The sequence below is a fragment of the Myiozetetes cayanensis genome, unplaced genomic scaffold (assembly GCF_022539395.1).
Source record: "Myiozetetes cayanensis isolate MyiCay16 unplaced genomic scaffold, myiCay2020 scf29, whole genome shotgun sequence".
NCBI lineage: Eukaryota > Metazoa > Chordata > Aves > Passeriformes > Tyrannidae > Myiozetetes > Myiozetetes cayanensis.
Genome location: NW_026087510.1, coordinates 2,886,764 through 2,906,849, shown reverse-complemented (window position 1 = coordinate 2,906,849; position 20,086 = coordinate 2,886,764). Strand labels below are relative to the sequence as shown.

Sequence of the window (20,086 nt, the reverse complement as noted above, 5' to 3'; positions counted from 1 at the left end):
AATGAGCACCACAACCAGACGGAGCGGCCACATGGAACAATCGTTTTAATGGATAGGCAGAGAGAGCCCCCTCGCCGCCCGCCTGCCCCCCGCGTGCCCCCCGCCGCCGGCCGCAGGGAAGGAAAGGAAATCGAAGGAGGAAAACCGACCGCGGGAGAGACCCCCCACCGAAACGGACGGCGAGTCGACCAGTCCCAGGTCTCGGCAGAGGGCTCGGCCAGGAGACGGTTGCTTCACCTTCTTTTCCTTACTAGTGTTATTTTTTTATATATATATATATATATATACACACACACGCACGCCCACACACACACATATACATACACATATATATATATATATATAAAAATATAAAACTGAGCTATATAGATCTCCCTCTGTCCCTCGGTTCGCTTCATTCCGCCACCAAGGGGCCGGGGCCACGCGGCGAAAAGCGACGGAGAGGGGGCCCCGGTCCCTCCCGCCACCCTTTGTCCCCGAGGGCGGAAAGGCGAGGGGGTTTGGGGACGTGTGGACCGAGACGCTCGCCTCGTCTCGTTGAGGACCGATACACACCTAACTCCATATACAGCATGCAGTAATGGCAGCGGAAGGACCCTGCTGGGAACCGTGGCTAGAACTCTAACAAAAAAAAAAAAAAAAATTATATATATATATATGTATATTTATATATACTGTATATATATATCCCATAAAAAGATTCAGCGTCTCCCTCCGCCTCAACGCGTGGTGAGCGTCGCCCGTGCCCTCGGCAGGAACTGTCCGGACGACCGCTTTTTGGGCCGGTTTTGGGGGGGTTTCAGCACAGGACTCCTCCTCTTCCTCCTCCTCGCTGGGCTCACAAACCTCCTCGGCCGGTCGCCTCCTTAGCAAACAAACTTCTTCTCTCCGCTTGCTCCCCTTCTCATGGATTATTTCTTTTTTTTTCCCCTCTCTCTCTTTTTGTCCTTTTTCTTTTTTTTTGCCCCTCCTTTTTTTTGTTTGTTTGTTTGTGTTTTGTTGTTGTTTTTTTTTTTTTTTTTTTGCATTTCTGTTTTTTAGGAACTAAGAGTTCTAGGCTCGTACCAGAAAATACAATTAATAAAATTAACCATGACTCAGAATCCCTTATCATTCACGATGTCCGCGGATGGTACGATGAAAGCGTGGCTCGACGCCGGTCTCCTTCCTCCCTTTCCCTTCGTGGCGGCGTGGTAACTGTTGAAGATCTATATATCTATACATATACATATATGTATACCTGGGTATATACATATATATATATATTTTTCTGAAACACAAATGGCGGCACAGTCCATGAGAAGAGGGGAAATCTTGTCAAAGGAGAAAACCGGTGTGTCCGGATGGAGGGTCCCACGGGAGGGAGCAGGCAGGCTGGGGCAGTGACACGGACGGGGCAGGGGGGGAAGCACCACACTCCGATGGCCCCGTCCATCCTCTGCGCTGGCCCACGGCAGAGAACGGTGAAGACCGTGGAGGGGAATAAAAGGGACGGGAGACCCCCAAAAAAAGAAAAATAGGGCGAAAAGAAAAAGACTCAGTTGCGTTGTGCCTTCAGCAGGAAGCCTTGGATTATTATTAATTTTTCCCCTTTTCTCTCCGAATTCCCATTGTGTTTTTTTTTTCTTTTTTTTTCTTGTTTTGTGTTTTGGTGGGGGTTTTTTTGCGTGCTTTTCCTCTCTCCCCCTCCCCCAGGTGGCCTGGCCGGATACTCTCTCAATTCTTATGATTATTTTCGGAAAACGGTGAACACTTCTTCTTCTTCTTCCTCTCCTTTCCCCTTGCGCTCGCTGGCCGTGGTCGTCGCCGCCGCTACTCCGCGGGCCGGCTCTCGGGTCAAAACTGGCGGGCGAGTTGGGCGAGCGGCAGGAGCAGGAGCCACCCGCAGCCCCCTCGTCGCCACGCGCCGTTGTTCCCGTCGTGCACCGCGCCGGGGCCTGAGGGAGGGAGAGGAACACCCGCAGGGTCACCCGCAAAGTCAGCAAGAAACCCGCGAAACGCGAAATAAACCGTAAAGCCAACCAAAGGACGCTATTTGGGCGGCGTTGCGCGTGGTGGGATTGTTCTCCAGGCAGCCCCCTCCACCTGTGCTGTCGTGAAGAGCACGGCAGCAGCCATCCCCATCCCCACTGACCCTGGTCTTTTGGGACAAGACTCACTTCTCATCCCTAAGTTTCCATCCCAAGCCCGTCCCCTGTGCATCACCACCATCCCACCTCCCTCAGCCCCTTTCCCCCTCCTCCAAATTTGTCCACGTTTTCAGCCACCCTTAGAGGGGAGATGACAGCTTTTGCCCAACACACTCTGCCCACCCTGTTCCCCACTCATGTCCCATGGGAGGGCAAGTAACCGCCTGCCCACCCAGCAGAGACATCACCAGCAGCACTGGGTGGAGGACTTGATGTTTTGTGCCTCTCCAGTCTCTGTGGGACTCATCACAGGCCCAGACCATCTCAAGAAGAATGAGATGGAATGAGCGGGGTGGTCAACAAGAGCCAAGCCCTTCCACACCTTTGGGGACCAGTGGGGGTGGGGAGTTTGGAGCTCACTATGGGAAAGGATGTGGAGTGTGTCTGACCAAGTGGCTTTCACCAAAACACCCCAAATAACTGGCCCAGGGGATGACTAGGCTGGGAAAAGAACTCAGGAAGGCATCCAGACTGGTGTCCTGCCAGAGCAGGGCTGCCCTCAAGGTCTGATCCACACATGCTCTTAAAACCCCAGGACATGTTCCCTCACTTCAAAGTCTGTCCAGAGCACTGAGCACCACTAACCATTTGGTCTCCCACTCTCCAGCACACTCTGACACCTCACACCCCAAATCCAGGCACCAAATCCAGGGCTTATGCACTACCTCCATAGCCCTCCCAACATCTACAAGTCATCCTGAGGGCTGTCCCACTCATTGCACCACAACTGAAGCCACCCCAAATCAAGATGACACCAAACCAGTTGGGCAGAGAATAAGATTGCCTGGCCAAGTGCTGGCTGCCCCAGCCACGAATCACACCAGGAAGGGGACCAGATGCCTGTCTACCCCTACCACATCCTAGAAAAAAGGCACTAGAAGCATCCCAGAGGAGGAAGGATCTGCCAGAAGACCCACTTAGGCAGCAATACTGGGAAAGCCGAGCACAGAGACACTCCTGCTTTTGCCCTGGCGATGGACAGGGAGCAGGAGACTGTGGGATGGGGCAGGCATGCAGAGGGCACAGACCACCACCAGACAGGCACAGTAGGCTGGCAGGGAGGAGGCAGGATGGGAGGGCAGCTAAAAAAGCCCTAAATAATCCCTACACCACTGAAAGCAGGGGGGTTGTGGGGCAGGCTGGTGCTGCAGTTCCTGCTGAGATGAGCTGGGGTGGGAGCTGGAGGGGCCCAGGGGAAACGCTGGGGGAAGCACTGGCATTGCAGGGGCCCCCAAATTACTGACCTTTCCAGGGTGTCAGAGCGGTAGTTGTCTCTTCTAAAAATTAAAGAACAAGTGAAAGTTAAGGCAAAAGGGCAATGGAAAGTGCAGGCTCGAGACGCCTCCCTCAGCCTGCCCTCAACCTGGGGCTGGGAAAACAAGGGGATGGGGTAGCAAGTGGGATGTGCTGCCCAAATCACACCCCAATGCTCTGAGGCCACGGTCCCCCTGTCTGGGGGGGGAAGCTGAAATGAGCCAAATAAGGGACCTCAGACCCAGCAAAGTCTGTGGTTGCACCCTGAGCAAAAAGCAAAGCACAGGGGCTGGGCTTTGGGGCATGCAGGGGGGTTCAGCTCTCCCCTGCAGGTTTGGGGCCCATCCCTCTTGATAACCCTGCAACATCCCAAACAGATTTGTCGCCTGGCAGCAGCCTCTGGGAGTGACAGGGGGAGAAGCAGAGGGCTTGTTTTTTTCCCCAGCTCCACAGAACGAGGCAGTTTCCCTGAACACTCCATCACATTCCAGACAGCACCAAATGAGGCGCTGAATGAGGCGGCAGGTCTGTAATAACGAGTGCTACATGTTAAATAAAGCACTAGTTGACCTCCCTGAAAAATTAGATTAAAAAAAGGATTAAAAGATGAACGCTACATTAGCCTCTTTCACAGCCCCAAAAAGGCTCCTGTCACGGTACCTGCATGGATTAAAACTCCATTTGGGGGAGAAAAAAACTTCAAAACACTCGCTGAGCTTCAGGGAAAAGGGAACACTCACAAAATTGTCCCCCTAAAACCTCACAGAAGAGACATTCCTCATGCCTCAGCCAGGCCTGGGTGGTCTGCAGTGCCAGAGGTGTTGGCATCCCTAAAACACGGGGTTCCTGGATCACCAGGAAGGTTGGTGGGGAGGAGAGTGGAGATAGTTCCTAAGCAATGCTAATGATGGCTTAGCACAGGTAAATGTTCATCACGTACAGCAGGGATGTTTTGGGGGGAGCAAATGGGTGTTATGGTTCATTGACATCCAAGGTTAGCTCTGCTTTGGGGCTGTGGGCATGGAGCTGAGCATCCAAGATGGGATGGACTCCTCTGTCACAACTTGGGGGATCCTGACACAGATGTCAATACCAGGGCAGGGGAGGACAAGCCTGTCCTGTGATGCCACCCCGACCCCACAGTTGGGTGTGGCCCTGGCAAAGCCCAGCATCCTCTACTCTCCTTAAACAAACTGCTACCCTGGACCACATCCAGCCCCTCCCCAAGGCTGGTGAGACATAGGCATCACTTCCTGGGGCCTCCACATGCCTCCCATGCTCTGCTGCTCTGGCACACTCAACATCCCAACACGTGCTCTGGGACTCACTGTCCTGGTGTGCTTTGCGTGGATAAGAGCACAGCCTGCCCTGAGCCACCCCTGAGGGGCCTGGGGACAAGAAAAATGGGTCTGCTCCTCTGCTCTGCTCCCCTCCAACCACACAGCGATGAGAGGCAAGGAGATGACAAGGCAGAACAGGATGGAGGTCCCCAGTCCCCACTTCTGCCATATCTCATCTGTGAGAACCACAAACCCCGTACCTCCAGCAGGGGAATATCCCCATGCAGTGCCCAGGGGGAGATCTGTCATCCATTTCTGACTCCCAGTGGCTATGGGAGGGTTCTGGGGAGCACAGACCTTCCTGGCCATGAGCAGTGTCAGAAGGATGCGTTGCTCTGATCCCAGTTCTCACATGCAGGGAAAACAGTGCTGGGACAAGGGTACAAACCTGGTCCCCCTCCCTGCCCTCTGCCCCTTCCCTTCTCCCTCTGGCACCATCAATAATATATTTCCTTGGCAGGAGGGACAACACAGCCTGAAAGGTGACAGACACAAGGGCCTATTCATTCTTGGGTGGGAATGGGACAGCAGTGACCCTAAAAACCATCTCCTCCCACTCATCAACACCAGAGGATGCCTTCACACACAGGCTTTCCTAAGTACTCATCAGAGCAATAAAATGGAAACCTGCAGCCAAACCCTGACTTTGCATCAGTGGTGGATCCCAGACACCTGTGAACAGTGACTGACACGGTACATGAAACAGGAGGTAGGTTTGGAAGCTCCCCAGTTTCCCTGAGCTCACCACGACCTCCAACCCATGCACTAGGGCAGGAAGGACCAGCAGCAAATGCACATACTTCCCCAAAAGACAAGGGAGACCCTTTCCACCTCTCTCCCATCAGGGTCTCACTGTTAAGCCCTTCCCCCTCCCTGTCTGGCTCCCTCAGCCCTACTCACCATAGAGGATCATGCTGGCGTTGGTGTTCCCTAACTGGTTGGAGGCTACACAGGTGTAGTTCCCATAGTCCTGCTCAGAGACGTTGAAGAAAGTCAGTCTGGAGAAGAAGGCTTTGTTCTCCACTTTCAGCCCTTTCTGCCCTTCAGCCAGCCTGGGAGAAAAGCAGAATGGGAGAAGGTCACTGGAATGGTGTCAGGAGGAGAGGTGCCTGTGATTTTCCATGGCCCTGGTTGTCTCACTGAGGCTGGGAGAAGAGGGAGAAGGGATGGTATTGGGAAAGATATGGGAGATGGATGCTGAGTCTCCAGCTGCCAGCCCACACTATCCTCATGCTGACCAGAGGACTCTGGATGGTGCTGGGGCTTGGAAATGCTGTGCAGAGGGAGGGATGCTCACATGCCAGGGAGACAACCTGGGAAAGGCTCATTCCCACCCTACAGAAGAGCCTGGCTTCCCTCTGGTGTCCTCAGCCCACCCTGCTCTGCAGGATGCCTTCTTGCACCTTCCTCTTCCTCGCCCCTGCATATCCCTGATGGGTGACACGACGGGCACCCACCACAGCAGGGAGGCTTCTCAGCCAGCACAAAAACTTCCCTGAGCTGGTGTCCCCATCCTGCTCTGCTCCTGTGGCTCTTTTACTTGCTAATCCCTCACGGGAGGTGCCAGATCCCCATTATGGTCCCTGCCGGACGCTGATCAGGGGGGCTGAGCCCGCTCCTGCTGCTGCTCCCTGGGCCCTCGTGATCTGACCTACTTCTGAGCACAGCCTTTCATCTGCCACACAAACATCCTCCTCTTTGTACACTCCTTTCCTCCTTTGGCTCCTTTCCTCCCAAACCAGGGAAGGCAGGCAGCCCCAGCCTCCCCTCCAGCTTCTGGAGCATCTTTTTTTGGCTAAAACACCCCTCCTTATCAGTAAGAATGTGGCTCATCCTGCATTTGGCCACACCACATCCCCTCTGGGCTTTCCAGGGAGAGGTAACACAAAAATTGGTTAAAAACATTTTGTCTGGGGTCAGAGAGAGGCATTTTCTCCAGAGTGAGACCCTACCCTGAGCTGTGCTGCTCCACTCCTCATTCCCCAGCCACATTCCCATGCTGTTGCTCTGGCAGAGCACAGGAGCTGCTGGTTGACCTAAAAGGTTGGTTTTCACCCCAAAGCAGAGCCTGATGTCTCTGGGGCCTAGCAAACCTGTCTCTCAACCAACACCATATTTCTTTTGCCTTTCCAAGAGCTGCCTTCTGGCCAAAGTATTTAAAGAGATGACAGAGGTTTCATCCACACTTGAGTGCTTGGATTTGTGCTGCCAATATCCCTCTTCCCTGTTATGCTTCACCCAAGCACCTTCAAATGGAGGCAGGGACAGCAGCGATCCTGCCCTGATGGAGGCTGAAAGAGGCTCCTGGAAAAATCCCCCTCCCCAGATGTCCCTCAGCTATTTTTCACAGTGTTAAATATAAAGCCCTGGAATAGCTTTTAATAGATACTGGCTGTGGATGCTGACTGCCTGCTGGAATGCCTGGATTTACCCCAGACAAGCACAACCTGCTGCTGTCTGAGGGAGCTGCCTTGGTATCCAAAGCAGGGTTGTGCTAAGGTTGTGCCCCCCCTTCCCCCAGGTTTGTCCCCCCCAGATTCTTACCGCTTGTCGTCTTTGTACCACTGGAAGTCGGCAGAGGGGACAGCAGAGGCTTCACACAGTAAGATGCCCTTCTGCCCCACTGGCACCCCGCTGCTCTTCGCATCCGAGATGTACGGTGGGTCTGTGGGAAGATGGGAAACGTGGGGTCAACACCCAGGAGCCTTGGGGCATCCTCTACCCCCACTCCTTGCTCCTCAAGTTCTCCTTTCTTTCCCTGCAGGTGGGGAGGAGCCCAAACCATCTCTGAGCCCGTGTTCAGCTCCTGCCACTCTGGTGCTGTCCAGGGGTTTTTAGGCTTATGGGCGGGGTCTTCTCCAAAAACTAGAGCTCCCCAGCTCTTGGACACCACATGTGCACTAATGGGGTGACCAGAGAGGGGTTTAGGAGGGTCTTCACTTCTGTCTGAGCGTGAAATATGCTGCTTTCTTCCTCTCATTTTTTTCTAAAAGAAAAAAAAAAATTCTATTTACTGCTCACTTCTCTCCTCTCCCCGGAGGTTATCAGCACAGCATCTCTCCATGGGCGGAAAACCCAGGTTGATGGAGACAGCTGAGGAGGAGGTGGTGGAAAAAAATGGAGCTTGAAAAGAAGGGGAAAATAGGGCAAAACACCACCTGCTCAGAAAAAAACTGCTGCCGCCCGTCTCGCTCTGGGGCCCGAAGCCTGCGTGTGCCTCACTTCCAGGTGCCATTCCCTCGTGGGGCAGCACAGTGACACACTCCAGCCCCACCCCTGTCCCCTGCTGGCCCCCCAGTGCTCACAGTTGACGGTGACTTTGACTCGCTGGACGACGGGCGCTGAGACGTCGTTGGAGGCGCTGCACTCGTACTCCCCGACTGCTCCCGCGTGATGCCCGTGATCTCCAGGTACTCGTCCTCGCTGATGAAGCCCACGGCTGCAGGGCACAGACAGGGGTGTGAGTGATGAGGGAGGCACGGCAAACCTGGTCACCATCCGTGACTGTGTCACTCTGCACTAGGACATCAATCCTGCAGGGCCCAGCCTGGCAAACCCATGTGCCTGTGCCCCTCCATCCCAAGAAAATCCTGGCCAGAATGGTGTCTGCAGGCACTGGTCCTTTGTGGTGGACCTGGCACTGCCAGTAGTGTCATTTGCTGGAGATAATGTCCATAATGTGGGCAGAGTGGTCCTTGCTGAACCTACACCCTGCTAGAACAATCCGGGATCACCTCTCCTTGGCATCTGCACATCCCTCCTGCTGGGGAGGCACCACCAGGCTCACCCAGCTTTACACAGACACCCCTCTCTAATTTCCACAGGAAGTTTACTCCCATTAGTTGTGGTGCCAACATCTCCCTTCACCTGCAATGCTTCATCCCTGTGCTACTCCAGGCTCATTTGTGTCAGAGCTGCACTTGTCCCCCTCTTCCCCACCCAGCCAGCAGTGCAGCTCCAGGTTTCACTCAAAGCCAGAAAGGTGCAATCAGTGGCATTTCCTTCAGTGTGGCATCATTCAGCCCCCATTCCTTACAGGAGCCCTCTTTGTTTGGACACTCTCCTGGAAACCCACAGCACTCAGCTGTCCAGACACTGGTGCTGGGGCACAAGATCCCCTGGTCCCCCAAACGAACGGCACAAGCAACTTTTTGCAACCCCTAACAGGAACAACTTCTCCCTTCCTTTTGTTTACATCTCGCCACCAGATCTCCCACAGCTGGGATGGTGTAATGACTGCACGGAGCATCTCTGAGCCCAGTGTCACACTTAATATTCCTATAAATTTTAAACGGTAGTCCTTGGTACATATGTGTGGCAATTGGTGTCATATTTTAATTAGGCTTGCCCTACACCATCTGAAATTAATAATAGCTCGAATTACCAGTGTAATTTATAAATTAACATTGCTGCAGCATTAGGAAATAAATTAGCTCTGGACAGCTGTTTCTGGGAGTGAGTGCCAATGGCAGAGAGGCCAAGCACAGGTCCCTGGTCCCTGGGGGATGCCGTGAGCTCAGCCAGCCCTCGCTTCCCACCCGGCTACTGGAGTGACCTGATGGGCCACGACTCGCTGCGCTTGGCCGGTCAACCGTGTGCATCTTGCTCCTAACAAATGCAGGCAAATAAACACATGGGAGGCTCCTGGAAGGGCACACACCGCCTGCATCCCACCAGCTGATGCTTTCAGAGCATCTCTCCCCGTGGCACAGGAATAGCCTGGTCAGACTCCACCGCTCACCAGGGACCTGAGCCAGCACCTGATGGCATTCCTGTGACACCCTGGCACAGCTCAGCACAGCGAGCACCACTGCAATCCCAGGTGCCACTACTGCCAGCTCAAACTAGTGCAAATACGCTCAGCCATGACGAAATCCCACCTTGCCTCTCTCTCCCTGCACCAGACCTCACAGCTGCTGCCTCCGCACAGCATTCCCGGGACTTTGCACATCCCGGGACTGCTCCCTCGCACAGAGGCCAAATCGAGGACCCTGTGCACACAAGTGTGTGCATCCCACCACCCCAGGCTGACCTGAATGGGGAGGCAGCCCCGTGAGCTTTGGAAAGGGGTGAAGAAGTGAGTTTTCCCACTGATGAATTGCTGACATCCACCCACGCCCTCAGCCCCGTGCCGAAATTCCCACCCCCCGAGTGGCTCGCAGTCCGAACTGCTGAGCTCATCAGTGCTTAGGGCAACTGAAAGGCGAGATATGAAGGCGTTACCCCAAAATCAATATCCTTTGGAGACACACAAATTACAGCGTTACATCCAGCGGCCCTGAGGCACTGCAAAAATAAAAAAAGGAGAGAGAGGGGGAAAAAAAAATCCCTTTTGTGGCTGACCTAGAATCAGCTTCTCTGTAGCACAGCGCTGCCTGCTGATAAAGGAACGACACAGCCGGTGGCCTTCAGATGCTCCGTGCACAAATCTGACTCTGGGTTGTGCAAAGGCTCAGATAACACTGCTTCCCAACTAACCAAAGGCCCTTCCCGAGTTCTGGAGCTGGCAGGAATTAGCTCTTGCCACAGTTGAGCCATAATATGCATCCCCAGTTTGATCTGGGAGCAAAGCAGCTCGAGTACATTTCGCTCCCAAGCAAAAGACTTCATTAAAGTAACTCTGAGGGTCAGTTTTACACCTGCAAAAGCGCAGGAAATTGGGGGATGAAGGTTTCCTCTGTGCCTGTGTCATGCTGGAGTCTGAGATATTTGAAAGGTAATCGGCCGATGGAGAGGCAGAGCACAAAGTTCAGGGACTCAGGGTCTGGAATCTGCGGGATTTCAGCTGCAGCCCATCAAAACTGGCACAGAGAACCTGCCCTGGACCAGGACACCATCTCTGTCCCCTCTGTGCTCTCCTGCACAAAGGGATTTGCAGGAAAATCGGATCCATAAAGGTACTTCTCTGTGGGATTGCACCCTGGAAACACCTGGAGCTTGGGGATGCTCAGGGCAGGCCTGGACCAGAGCCCTGCAGCTCCAGGACCTCTTCCAGAGGTACCAGTCCTGCTCTGCCTGAACTGATGGTGGGAACTTCCAAGGCTGTCTCTGCTTGAGCACAATTAGGAGCTGAAATATTGCAGGAATTAATGGAGAGCTCTCTCATCTCCTCAGTAGCTAAAAAACCAGCACAGCTAGCACCCATCATTATTATTATTAATACTAATAATATAATACAGGCCAGAAATGGAACAGCCATGGACGAGGCACAGGCATAATCCTTGCTCATCAGCCGAGGATGATGAACTAACCCAGTGCGAGCCGGGAGATGGAAAACCAGAGCCTGAATCCTCATGCTCAGCGAGCAGGAGCCTGTGCACAGACCACCATGGGCTATTTAGGACTTGCTCTGCAGATCCCCATAAAAAACCTCAGGGAAAGGGAAGCTTGGCCGTCATGGCAGTGGGGGAATCATGGAGGTGAAATCCTGGGCTGGCACAGGGCACCAAGGCAGACCCAGCAAGCAGCCAAGCTGTGCCTGGGGTCCCACACAGCTTGGATGAGATGAGGTGTGGGCAGATTATGCATCCATATTCCTCCCTCCATGCCTTTCTCCTTCCCTTGCTTCTCCTCATTTTCCCACCCTGACTCATCTCCCTTCTGACTCCTCCTGCCCGTTTGCTTCCATTGAGCCTCTGACAAGATAATAACTCACCAGAAAGCAAACACATGTTCCCAAATTAATTACATGCCACTGTCCCTTGGCTCACTGTTGCAGCCATGTTCAGGTCTCTAGGACACCGCTCACAGCTTTCCTGGCTGAAGGCTGCCCGTGGTGCCATTCAAAAACCTTCCCTCAACTTCTTCCATGTGTCCATGTCAACTCCCTGCACCTCAGATCAAGCTGAGCCAGCCCAGACACCCAGGGCTGCAACAGTTCAACTTCTTAAGCCCAAAGGCACAACACCTCAACAATAGTCCCACAGCAGGTTTGGTCTCTGGATTCTCAAAGTCCCACCACCAATCCCAAAGTGCTCCCCTGCCTGCTACGCCTACTGCTGCTGCATTTTTCCAGGCACCAATCCCACTAGCCAGGACCAGCCGAAGAAAGAGAATATTTTATGGAGATAATTTTATTAAAATGTTTACAACAATGCAGATATTGACATCCCGCCTCAATCAATAGCACAATTTATTGTCCTTCAAGGTGAACATTAAGCCAAGCTGCCCATTAGTCAATATTTACCTCCAAGGTCTATAAATCTTTATACGGGCTTCAGCGGATGTTGACAGCAGTTGATTCCAGATAAGTAAAAGTAGGAGCGTGAAACATTGCTCCTTTTGGAGGTGAAATAGTAACTAGTTAATTACAGTCCCTACAGCAATTCTCAACTATCAATTTATGGCTACCTCTGGCAATAAAAATTAACACGGCGCAGACTCCCGGCTCCAAGTGACGCACTAAACCCGAGAGCCATATATCCCACACGTCACCCCGATGTGGTGCTGATGGCCATCCTATAACAGTTTATAGTAAATAAATAAAACACACAAAGGTAATACGAGCGAATTGTTGGCACCTGAGACCCACTTCACCTCTGCTTCGTGTGGCAGCGTCAGAGCAGAGTGGGGAAGGAGGTGTGGGGAGGAATCACCCCAAATCCCTCTCAAAGCACACGCGACAACAGCCCCAGGCGGGTGGGCAAACAAGAGCTGTGGCTGCCTCCAGCTAAACAGGTGGATGCATCTGCTTCACCTCTTATTAACCACCATTACCCGCTCCTGACAGCTCAATTAACACGTACAGAACAAACTTCAGGCATCTCTAAAACTCCCTTCCCCATTTTTGTTTGATCAGGCGAATGACCCCAGCTAGGGCAGCTTCCCCTCCCATGCACCCCCTCTTGCAGACTCCCCTGTGCCAGCTTAATGCTGCCACGCTCCAGTGGACAGAGATGGGGGGTAATTAACCTGCTGGAAGCCATCCAGTGCAATCATTAAAAAAATGATTTTTTTTAAGATTACCCTATTGACCCAGGCGAGCTGCTCTTCTCCTCTTGTGAACACGGCACCCCTGTGCCACAGGCTCCAGCCCATTTCCATCTGTGCCCCCCTCTTACAGGAGCAATCCCTTTAGGAAGCACACCTACATGATATCCGGGCTCTGAACCCCCCCTTCTCCGCATTCACAAGCCTTCAGAAGAGGGACCGTAACCCCAGAAACGGGCACAACAGCACATCAGAGTCTGTGTTGTGCTTACACGGGGCCAAGCCTCTCTCTTTTTGAAGTTTCCCGATGACAAGGAAAGAAATCTCTGCTCTGACATGCTTTTCCATGTTAATTAGCATGTTTCCGTGGCCCGATGTTGTGCGAGGCCCCAGGGGACGGTGCTGCCTGGCACCGCGCGGGGATGTGGGAGATTGGCAGCAGCTCCCTCTGCTGCTGCAGCCTGGGGTCCCTCCTCATCCTCACACCCCAGGGGTGCAGACCATCACCAGTTGTGCCCAGTGTCACTAAGAGGAGCTTTCCTTATTAAATTGGGTTTGAGGAAACTCTCGGGGCCAGCTTTGCTGCGTGCCCTTGTGCATGGCAGCACCTGCTGTGAGGGAGAGGGGAGGCCATAAAGGACCCTCCCAGGCCAATATTGTGCTGGCATGAGCAGAGGTGACTATTCCTGAAGGTCCCATCTCTGGCTGCCTGTGGCCATGGGGTCAGGACACAGGTATTTCAACAGGCACCCTGCAAACAGAACTTCCAGCCAGGAGCCATCACAAAGCCAGTGGCTCTGCAGTCAGACCTCTGCTCTTTCCTGCCAGGAAAGACATTTTCTTCAACTTCCTGCTCAGCTCTGAGCTAGAACAGAAACAGGGCCAGCATTTGTTGCTACACTTGCTCAGTGCATCCCTGAGACCGCACCTGGGGCTCTTATCTCATACAACAACTCTAATAAGTAACTATTAGGTAGGCACATACAGCAATCAGTGAGTAAGTCAGTGGGACACGCAACTTGCAGAGGCCCTCCAGATGCCATCACATACCCTGGTCACTCAGCCTGCAGTCACAGCCCAGAGCCTATATTGGCATCAACTCCAAGAAAGGTAAAGACACTGCTAGAGGTCACGGTTAGATGGGATATTGGGAAGAAATTCTTCCCTGTGAGGGCAGTGAGGCCCTGGCACCAGGTTGGCCAGAGCAGCTGTGGCTGCCCCATCCCTGGAAGTGTCCAAGGCCAGGCTGGACAGAGCTTGGAGCAACCTCATCTAGCAGAAGATGTCCCTGCCCGTGGCAAGGGTTGGAACCAGATCATCCCTAAGGTCACTTCCAACCCAAACCATTCTGTGATTCTCTGCCACACCCTTCCCTGTGGCCTTCTGGGGACACCTGCCCAGCCTGGTCCCCTCACCAATCCTGCACAGCACAGCCAAGTCTGCTGAGCCGTCCATTATAGCACCATTGTGAAGAGTTTTTAGCTTAAAAGTCCTTGAAAGTTTCCCACTGTGACTCGTTAAACAAGATCTTTTTCACTCTCCCTCTATTCTCCGCTAACAATATTTATACTCATTTCTTTTATTGAAATCTATCTGCCGCCTGTTCTATTAAAGCCACCTGAGTGGCAGCTCCTATTCTCCGGGAGCCCGCAGCCCATCTATTCTCCAGACAATGAGGTACAAGCAGTCTATCTTCTATTGTGCTTCCCCGGCCTTCGGCTCTCAAATCTTCCATCTCAAAAAGGCCTGTTGGAGACGCCTCCACGCAAAGGATTGGAATCCCAGGCTGCGGGGGCTCCCTGGTGTCAGCCGGGCTCGCTGCCCTCCCTCTCCGGGCGAGCATCTTCAGGGAGATGCTGCTGTGGCGCCCGTGATCCCTCAGGGGGTGCTTATCCCCCCATCCCTGCGCATCCCCAAGCGCGGTTCTCTGCTGCTGCACGCGCACGGCTCGCTGCTGCCGGGATGTTTGCACGTCTCAGACAACTTATTTGTTACCGGGAATAAAAGAGGAGCATTAAACCTTTTGTTTGCGAGAAGTAGTTCCTTGGGAAATAAATGGATTATGGAAATTAATATTTAAAGAAACAAAACAAAACAACTCGGGGACCAACCACCCTTGAACGAGGCTCTAACTCAGGAGTAAATGAGTCGAATAAAGAATGAGCCCTTTTATTTCGGCGCGAGGGAGAGCTCGGAGGCAGCTCAAGGCTTGGCAAACTGGCGGAGGCGACTGTCCTCAGCCTCTCCCGGCCCCTGCCTCCTCCTGGGGTGCTGGCAGGGACACCAAACCCCAGGGAAAGGTCCAGAGGGCCCATGCCACCCTGTTAGAGCAAATTAAAATCGGATACAGTTCACAAAGGGCTTAAGTGGTGTCAGATCTACAGCAAAGATGGGTGCAGAGCTCATTAGAGGGCTGCTGTTCTTAATGACACCCACGTGTTATCACAAGCATGACCTGGACACCTTTCTCCTCAGCCCCTGGAGGGTGAGAGGGTGGTGCTTATGGTAACACCAGGGGGATTGATGCTCAGCAGAGGCTGAGAACCACTTCCCACACAGCTTTGCTGCTCCTTGCAGGAACATCTCCAAAAGGTACACGAAAGCCAAACACCAAGGCTCCCACGGAGCCAAGCCCCCTCCAGAGAGTTCCTGAGGACACAACACCTCCCAGCAGCTCTGGGCTCCTGCTTGAGCACCTCCACTCTTCCTCCCATGCTCTCTCCCAATGAGATGCCCAACACAAAGTCCTCTCTCCTTTCTTTCCTTCCTCCCTGCGATTTTTTCCCCCCCGTAGCTGCTTCCAAGGTGAGAGAGGACAGCGTTGCTGGAATGAAAGATTCTCCTGCGTGCCCTCTCCCAGCAGCGGCCCTAATTCATTTTTCATGGCCCCTTGCAGTGACAAAAGCCGCTGCTTCTCTCTTGTAAGCGTGCGCCGTGCAATAAGTCAAAGCTGATGTGCATTTTCCCCCTGGGTGCCGAAGCCGTGCTTTTGATTTAATTTGTCCTGTTGTTTGGCGCTCAGCCTTTGCCGGTGAGTTCCTCTGGAAAGGCGGGAAGGTAGGGCCCCATCCGTGTGGAGGGGCTGCCTGACAGATGGGGTGCGGTGGGTAGTGGTTAAATAATTTGCTGCAACGATGCCGAGACGCTGGAGAGTGACAGATGCTGCCGGAGAAAATCGCTCAGACAAACACACGCATCCTGTTTGCGGGAGCGCTGCTCCTCGATTAAATCCTGCCGCAACTTGGCTTCCCTGGAGCTCATCCCACTTCTGGCAGCTTTCTCGCTGGCTCCAGGAGAAGCTGTGGTGCACAAGGCTTGGCGGGGACAGAGGCACCAAGAGACGAGGTTGCTCCTGCCTGACGTCTGCGGGTGTCTTGTAAAGAACCCGAAAAAATTCCATGGGGGGGATCCACCCCATCCCTTCCCAACCACAGGCCCCTCTGTGCAACCAGCACTGCTCTGCAGGAGAAAGCATTCCCATCCCCTGCCAAACTCTTTCCTCTGGATTTGTGTGAAAAATGCTGCTGGCTCTGGACCGGAGGGTCCCTCTGGCTGGAAATTTAAACCCCCAGGCTTTCTCTGTAGGACAAGCTCTTAAGAAGCAATTGCAATCCAGAGCGTTAAATGGCTGTAACCTCAGCTAAGCTGCATTTCAGCCGCATTAGGGAAATATCCCTCGGATGGAAAGCAAGTGGCATAATGGCATTAGAGTAAAAAAATAAGCATCAAGTGCCGGCTAAATCCATCCCCAGTGCTGGCAAGAAGTCATGGGGATCTGGGAAACTTTCCCCTCTCCACGCATGTCCCTGCAGGCAGCTCACAGAAAGTCCAGGCACCGTGGCTGCCTCGAGTTTCTGCAAATGTGGGATATTTTCCATCCCTTCTTTTTTCCCCTGGGACCCCCTGACCTCACTTCACCCCTCCAGAGCCATCTGAATCATGGCAGGGTGAGACTCGCTGTCGCCTCTCCATCATCTTTATCCCATCTTTATTTTTCCAGACACGCTATTTTCCAGCCCAGTGGCCTTGCTCTGTCCCTCGTGTTTTATGGCACTGATGTCTCCATTTCTGCAGGATCACTTGCAATATTGTGGCTTATTGAGAGAAGCCAGGGATGGATGGGTTGGGGGCTGTGGGGGGCTGGTGAGGATGCCCTGAGCCTGGGGAGGGGAGATGGGGAGTGGGAGGTCACAGCAGGAATTGCAAGGTGATCATGCTGGGTGATTAGAAGAACAGGGGTTCTAGAGACAGGGCTGAGCCCCTTCACTAGAGCCCATCATGCCCTCCTCAGGGCTCTGTGAAGGTATTAGCCCTGCTACAGGAGCTGGGAGGGCAGCGAGAGGCATTGCTTTGCACGGGAAAAGCCATTTTAAATAAAAGCAGCGTGTCAGAGGAAGGGGAAAAACCCACGGGCTACGGCACTGCTCTGGCTTTAAATTATACTGTAGGAGAATAAAAATAAAAGAGAGGAAGACAGAGAGAGAGGCCAGGAGGAAAAAGAATTGCCATTGTTTTACCAAGCAGATGGGAAAGTTCAGGGGATCAGAAAAAGACTATTATTATCTTGACTCGACCGAGAGAAGACGGGAAAGGAAGAGGCATTTTTTTCCCCTGCAGTAAGGAATGCTGTGGCTGAAGTCATTTCAGCAAAGAGTCGGAAGGAAACAGTGCCATCAGTTCTGGGCAGTGCCCAAATCATCCCCTCAGCCTGGGCACACCACCACAATTTGGCTTTTTGTCCCATTGCCCTGGCAGTGACACCACATCCTGCACCACTATTGCAAGGGCGGGGGGGTAACAAGGGCACACATCCCCCACTATCTCCAGCTGTGCTGCCAGATGTGCCCACTGCCAGTGGCACTGCAGCTGTGGCACCACTGCTGGTCCCACCACCTGCCCAGCCACAGGGCACAACCACCTGCCCCAACTGCCCGAATTCCCCCTTCGCTTTGCTGCAAGCCATACACTAAACACACAACAAATTTCATGCTGGGTGTGTAACAAGAGCAGAACATAATTTTTTTTCCCCCCAAAGTCATGTGAAAAGCCCTTTTTCTCTGACTGCAACAGTGCCTGCAACTCTGTGGCTGCTCACTGCTGTTCTTCAGCTTGGTACAGGGCAGCTGAGCAGCTCCAGTTCACCAGCACGTTTCAGCTCCTTGCCCTTACAAGCACAGCAGCATTTCTCAGCTTCACCAGAGACAAGGAAACTCTCTTTCTAACCATGTTCAGGCCAGGGGAAGGGCACAGCCCCAAAGCCCACAGCAGTGACCGAGCACAGGTATCAACAACTGATCTACAAACCAGAGCAAACACTGGTGCAACATCTTCCCTGACAAGTATCAAGGTCCTGGGATGGGGAACAAGGAGGTGGAAGCACAGGTCTGCTCTGTTAGAGCATCCTTTGCCCACTACCTCCACCCCAAAGCCAGTCTCTGCCACTCTCCCAGTTTCCTCCCTTTCTCTCCATCCTCACTTTCCTCTCTCCACCGCACGGTCCTTCCCTCAGACCCTACACGTCACCTTGTCACCTTTCCTTCTCTACACCCACTTCTCTCCCGCACCCCTGGGACACAGAGAGGGGCTGGCAACCTGCCCTGCCTAATCCCATGGCTACCAACTCCTGGGGCGCTTAATATTCACGACAGAGAGAAACATTTCACGGCGAATTGGACGCACATTCAACTGGAAATGGAAATTTTATGACTCTTCTCACTCCGCGCCGCAGATTACACCAGCTGAGAAAACATGGAAGCAAATGAACAACCTGTGAACTGTAAAGTATATTAATAATGAAATCACAGCCCAGGAAATGAAGGCTTTATTCTGTTTATATTCTGCTCCATTAATGGAGAGTGCTAGCACTGGCTCCGCCCCATTAGCCGGCAATCTGCGCCCGAGGAGGAGCACAAGGACAGTGCAGGAGTGGTGGCAGGGGGCAAAAACCTCCTTCCCACTGGGAAGTTTGGGTCCAAGCATTTCCTTGTTCTGCCCCCATCTATGCACAGTGCAGGTGGGTGAACAAGAGGGATGTCCTTGGCCTCAGTTGCCCTGCCCCATGCAAACTCAGCAGCAAGATTACAAGGCAGGGAATGGAGCAAATGGTGATGCTAGGAAACCAAAAAAAAAAAAAAAATTTGGATAGAAACCAGCTCCAACACCACCAAGAGCTTCTCAGCAAGGTGTCAGCACTAGGAAAACCATCCATGTGCAGGTTCATGTGCTTTCTGCTTGTGCTGCTCCTTCCCAACACCTGCCTGCTGGGGTTTGAGTATCCCCACTCTCCAATATCCCTCCCCATTTGTAGCCACCCCATCTGTGCACTCACAGTCACGCTGATGGCCAGAGGAGAGCAGTGGCAGAATGAGGCAGGCAAGCAGGGCTTCTGCAAGTAAAGAATCCCACAGGATTATGGACCCTTTTCAGCCACAAATTGGGAATCCCAGGTGGTTTTGGGAAACTTTTTCACCCCATATTTGGGGGTCTCTGTTCATATTACAGGGGTCACAGTGGTGGTGCTGGGCGAACAGCTCGACTGGGTGATCTTAAAGGTCCGTTCCAACCTTGATGAGTCTGTGATTCTGTGAAATCTTTCAGTGCTATTCCCCCCTCAACAGCCCTGCCCTTGGCTCAGCAGACTGGGCCACATGTCAGAGCCCAGTTGGGCTCTCTCCTCTCCAAAAACAACAGCAGCAGCTTATGCAAAGCACATCACGGGAGCTAAAAGGAGCCGGAGCAGAGTTTTCTATAGCTGAAGCGACCTGGTGTTGACAGAATGGGGACGCATTTCCACAGCTCAGATTTTTATAATAATACCTCAGGGGAGTCGCTGGCAAAGTTTGGCCCAAATATAATTAGTTTGCACAGCTATGAGGGGCTGATAAAAGGTTTTAATTTGTGTGGAGATCTCTGGAATCTCAGACGCTCCCGTCCCTTGCTCTTCCCCAGGCCAGCTGAATGAAAGGAGAGTCCCAGGCAGGGAGTGACACAAAGCCAGGCATTTATCAGGGAAGGAGGGAGTTGTGTTCAGCACTAAGGAAGAGACAGCAAATCCAACAAGCTGACACTGGTGGCATGTTGGGTTTTGTCTGCCTTGTCCCACTACGCCAAAGAAATAGTAACACATTCTCATCTTCCCGTGGGGTGATGCTGGGGATGGAGAAGGGATGCAGAGGCGTTTGCAACACCACAGAGGGTCTCACCTTTGTGGGAAGGGTAGTCAGTGACCAGTGGGATAAGACAAAACATAACATTTGGATGTGCAGACAGGGCTCCCTGCTTCTCCTCCCCCACCCAGTAGGGCAGCAACTGGCTGCTTCTGCACAGTGCCATGAGTGAAATTCCACTCTGCCTCCGGCAAGGAGGGAAAATGTG

The 20,086-nt window shown here is 53.0% G+C and overlaps 1 protein-coding gene across 1 annotated transcript in view; it reads right to left on the bottom strand.

Moving 5' to 3' along the window:
* Positions 1-21: 21 nt before the first annotated feature.
* LOC126644040 (protein CEPU-1-like) overlaps positions 22-20,086 on the bottom strand; it is a 196,110-nt gene continuing 176,045 nt past the window's right edge. Inside the window, 6 exon segments of the mRNA XM_050322916.1 lie at positions 22-1,937; positions 3,434-3,466; positions 5,684-5,835; positions 7,328-7,448; positions 8,089-8,157; positions 8,160-8,222. Coding sequence (XP_050178873.1) covers positions 1,837-1,937; positions 3,434-3,466; positions 5,684-5,835; positions 7,328-7,448; positions 8,089-8,157; positions 8,160-8,222 — 539 coding nt within the window. The 3' untranslated portion in view covers positions 22-1,836.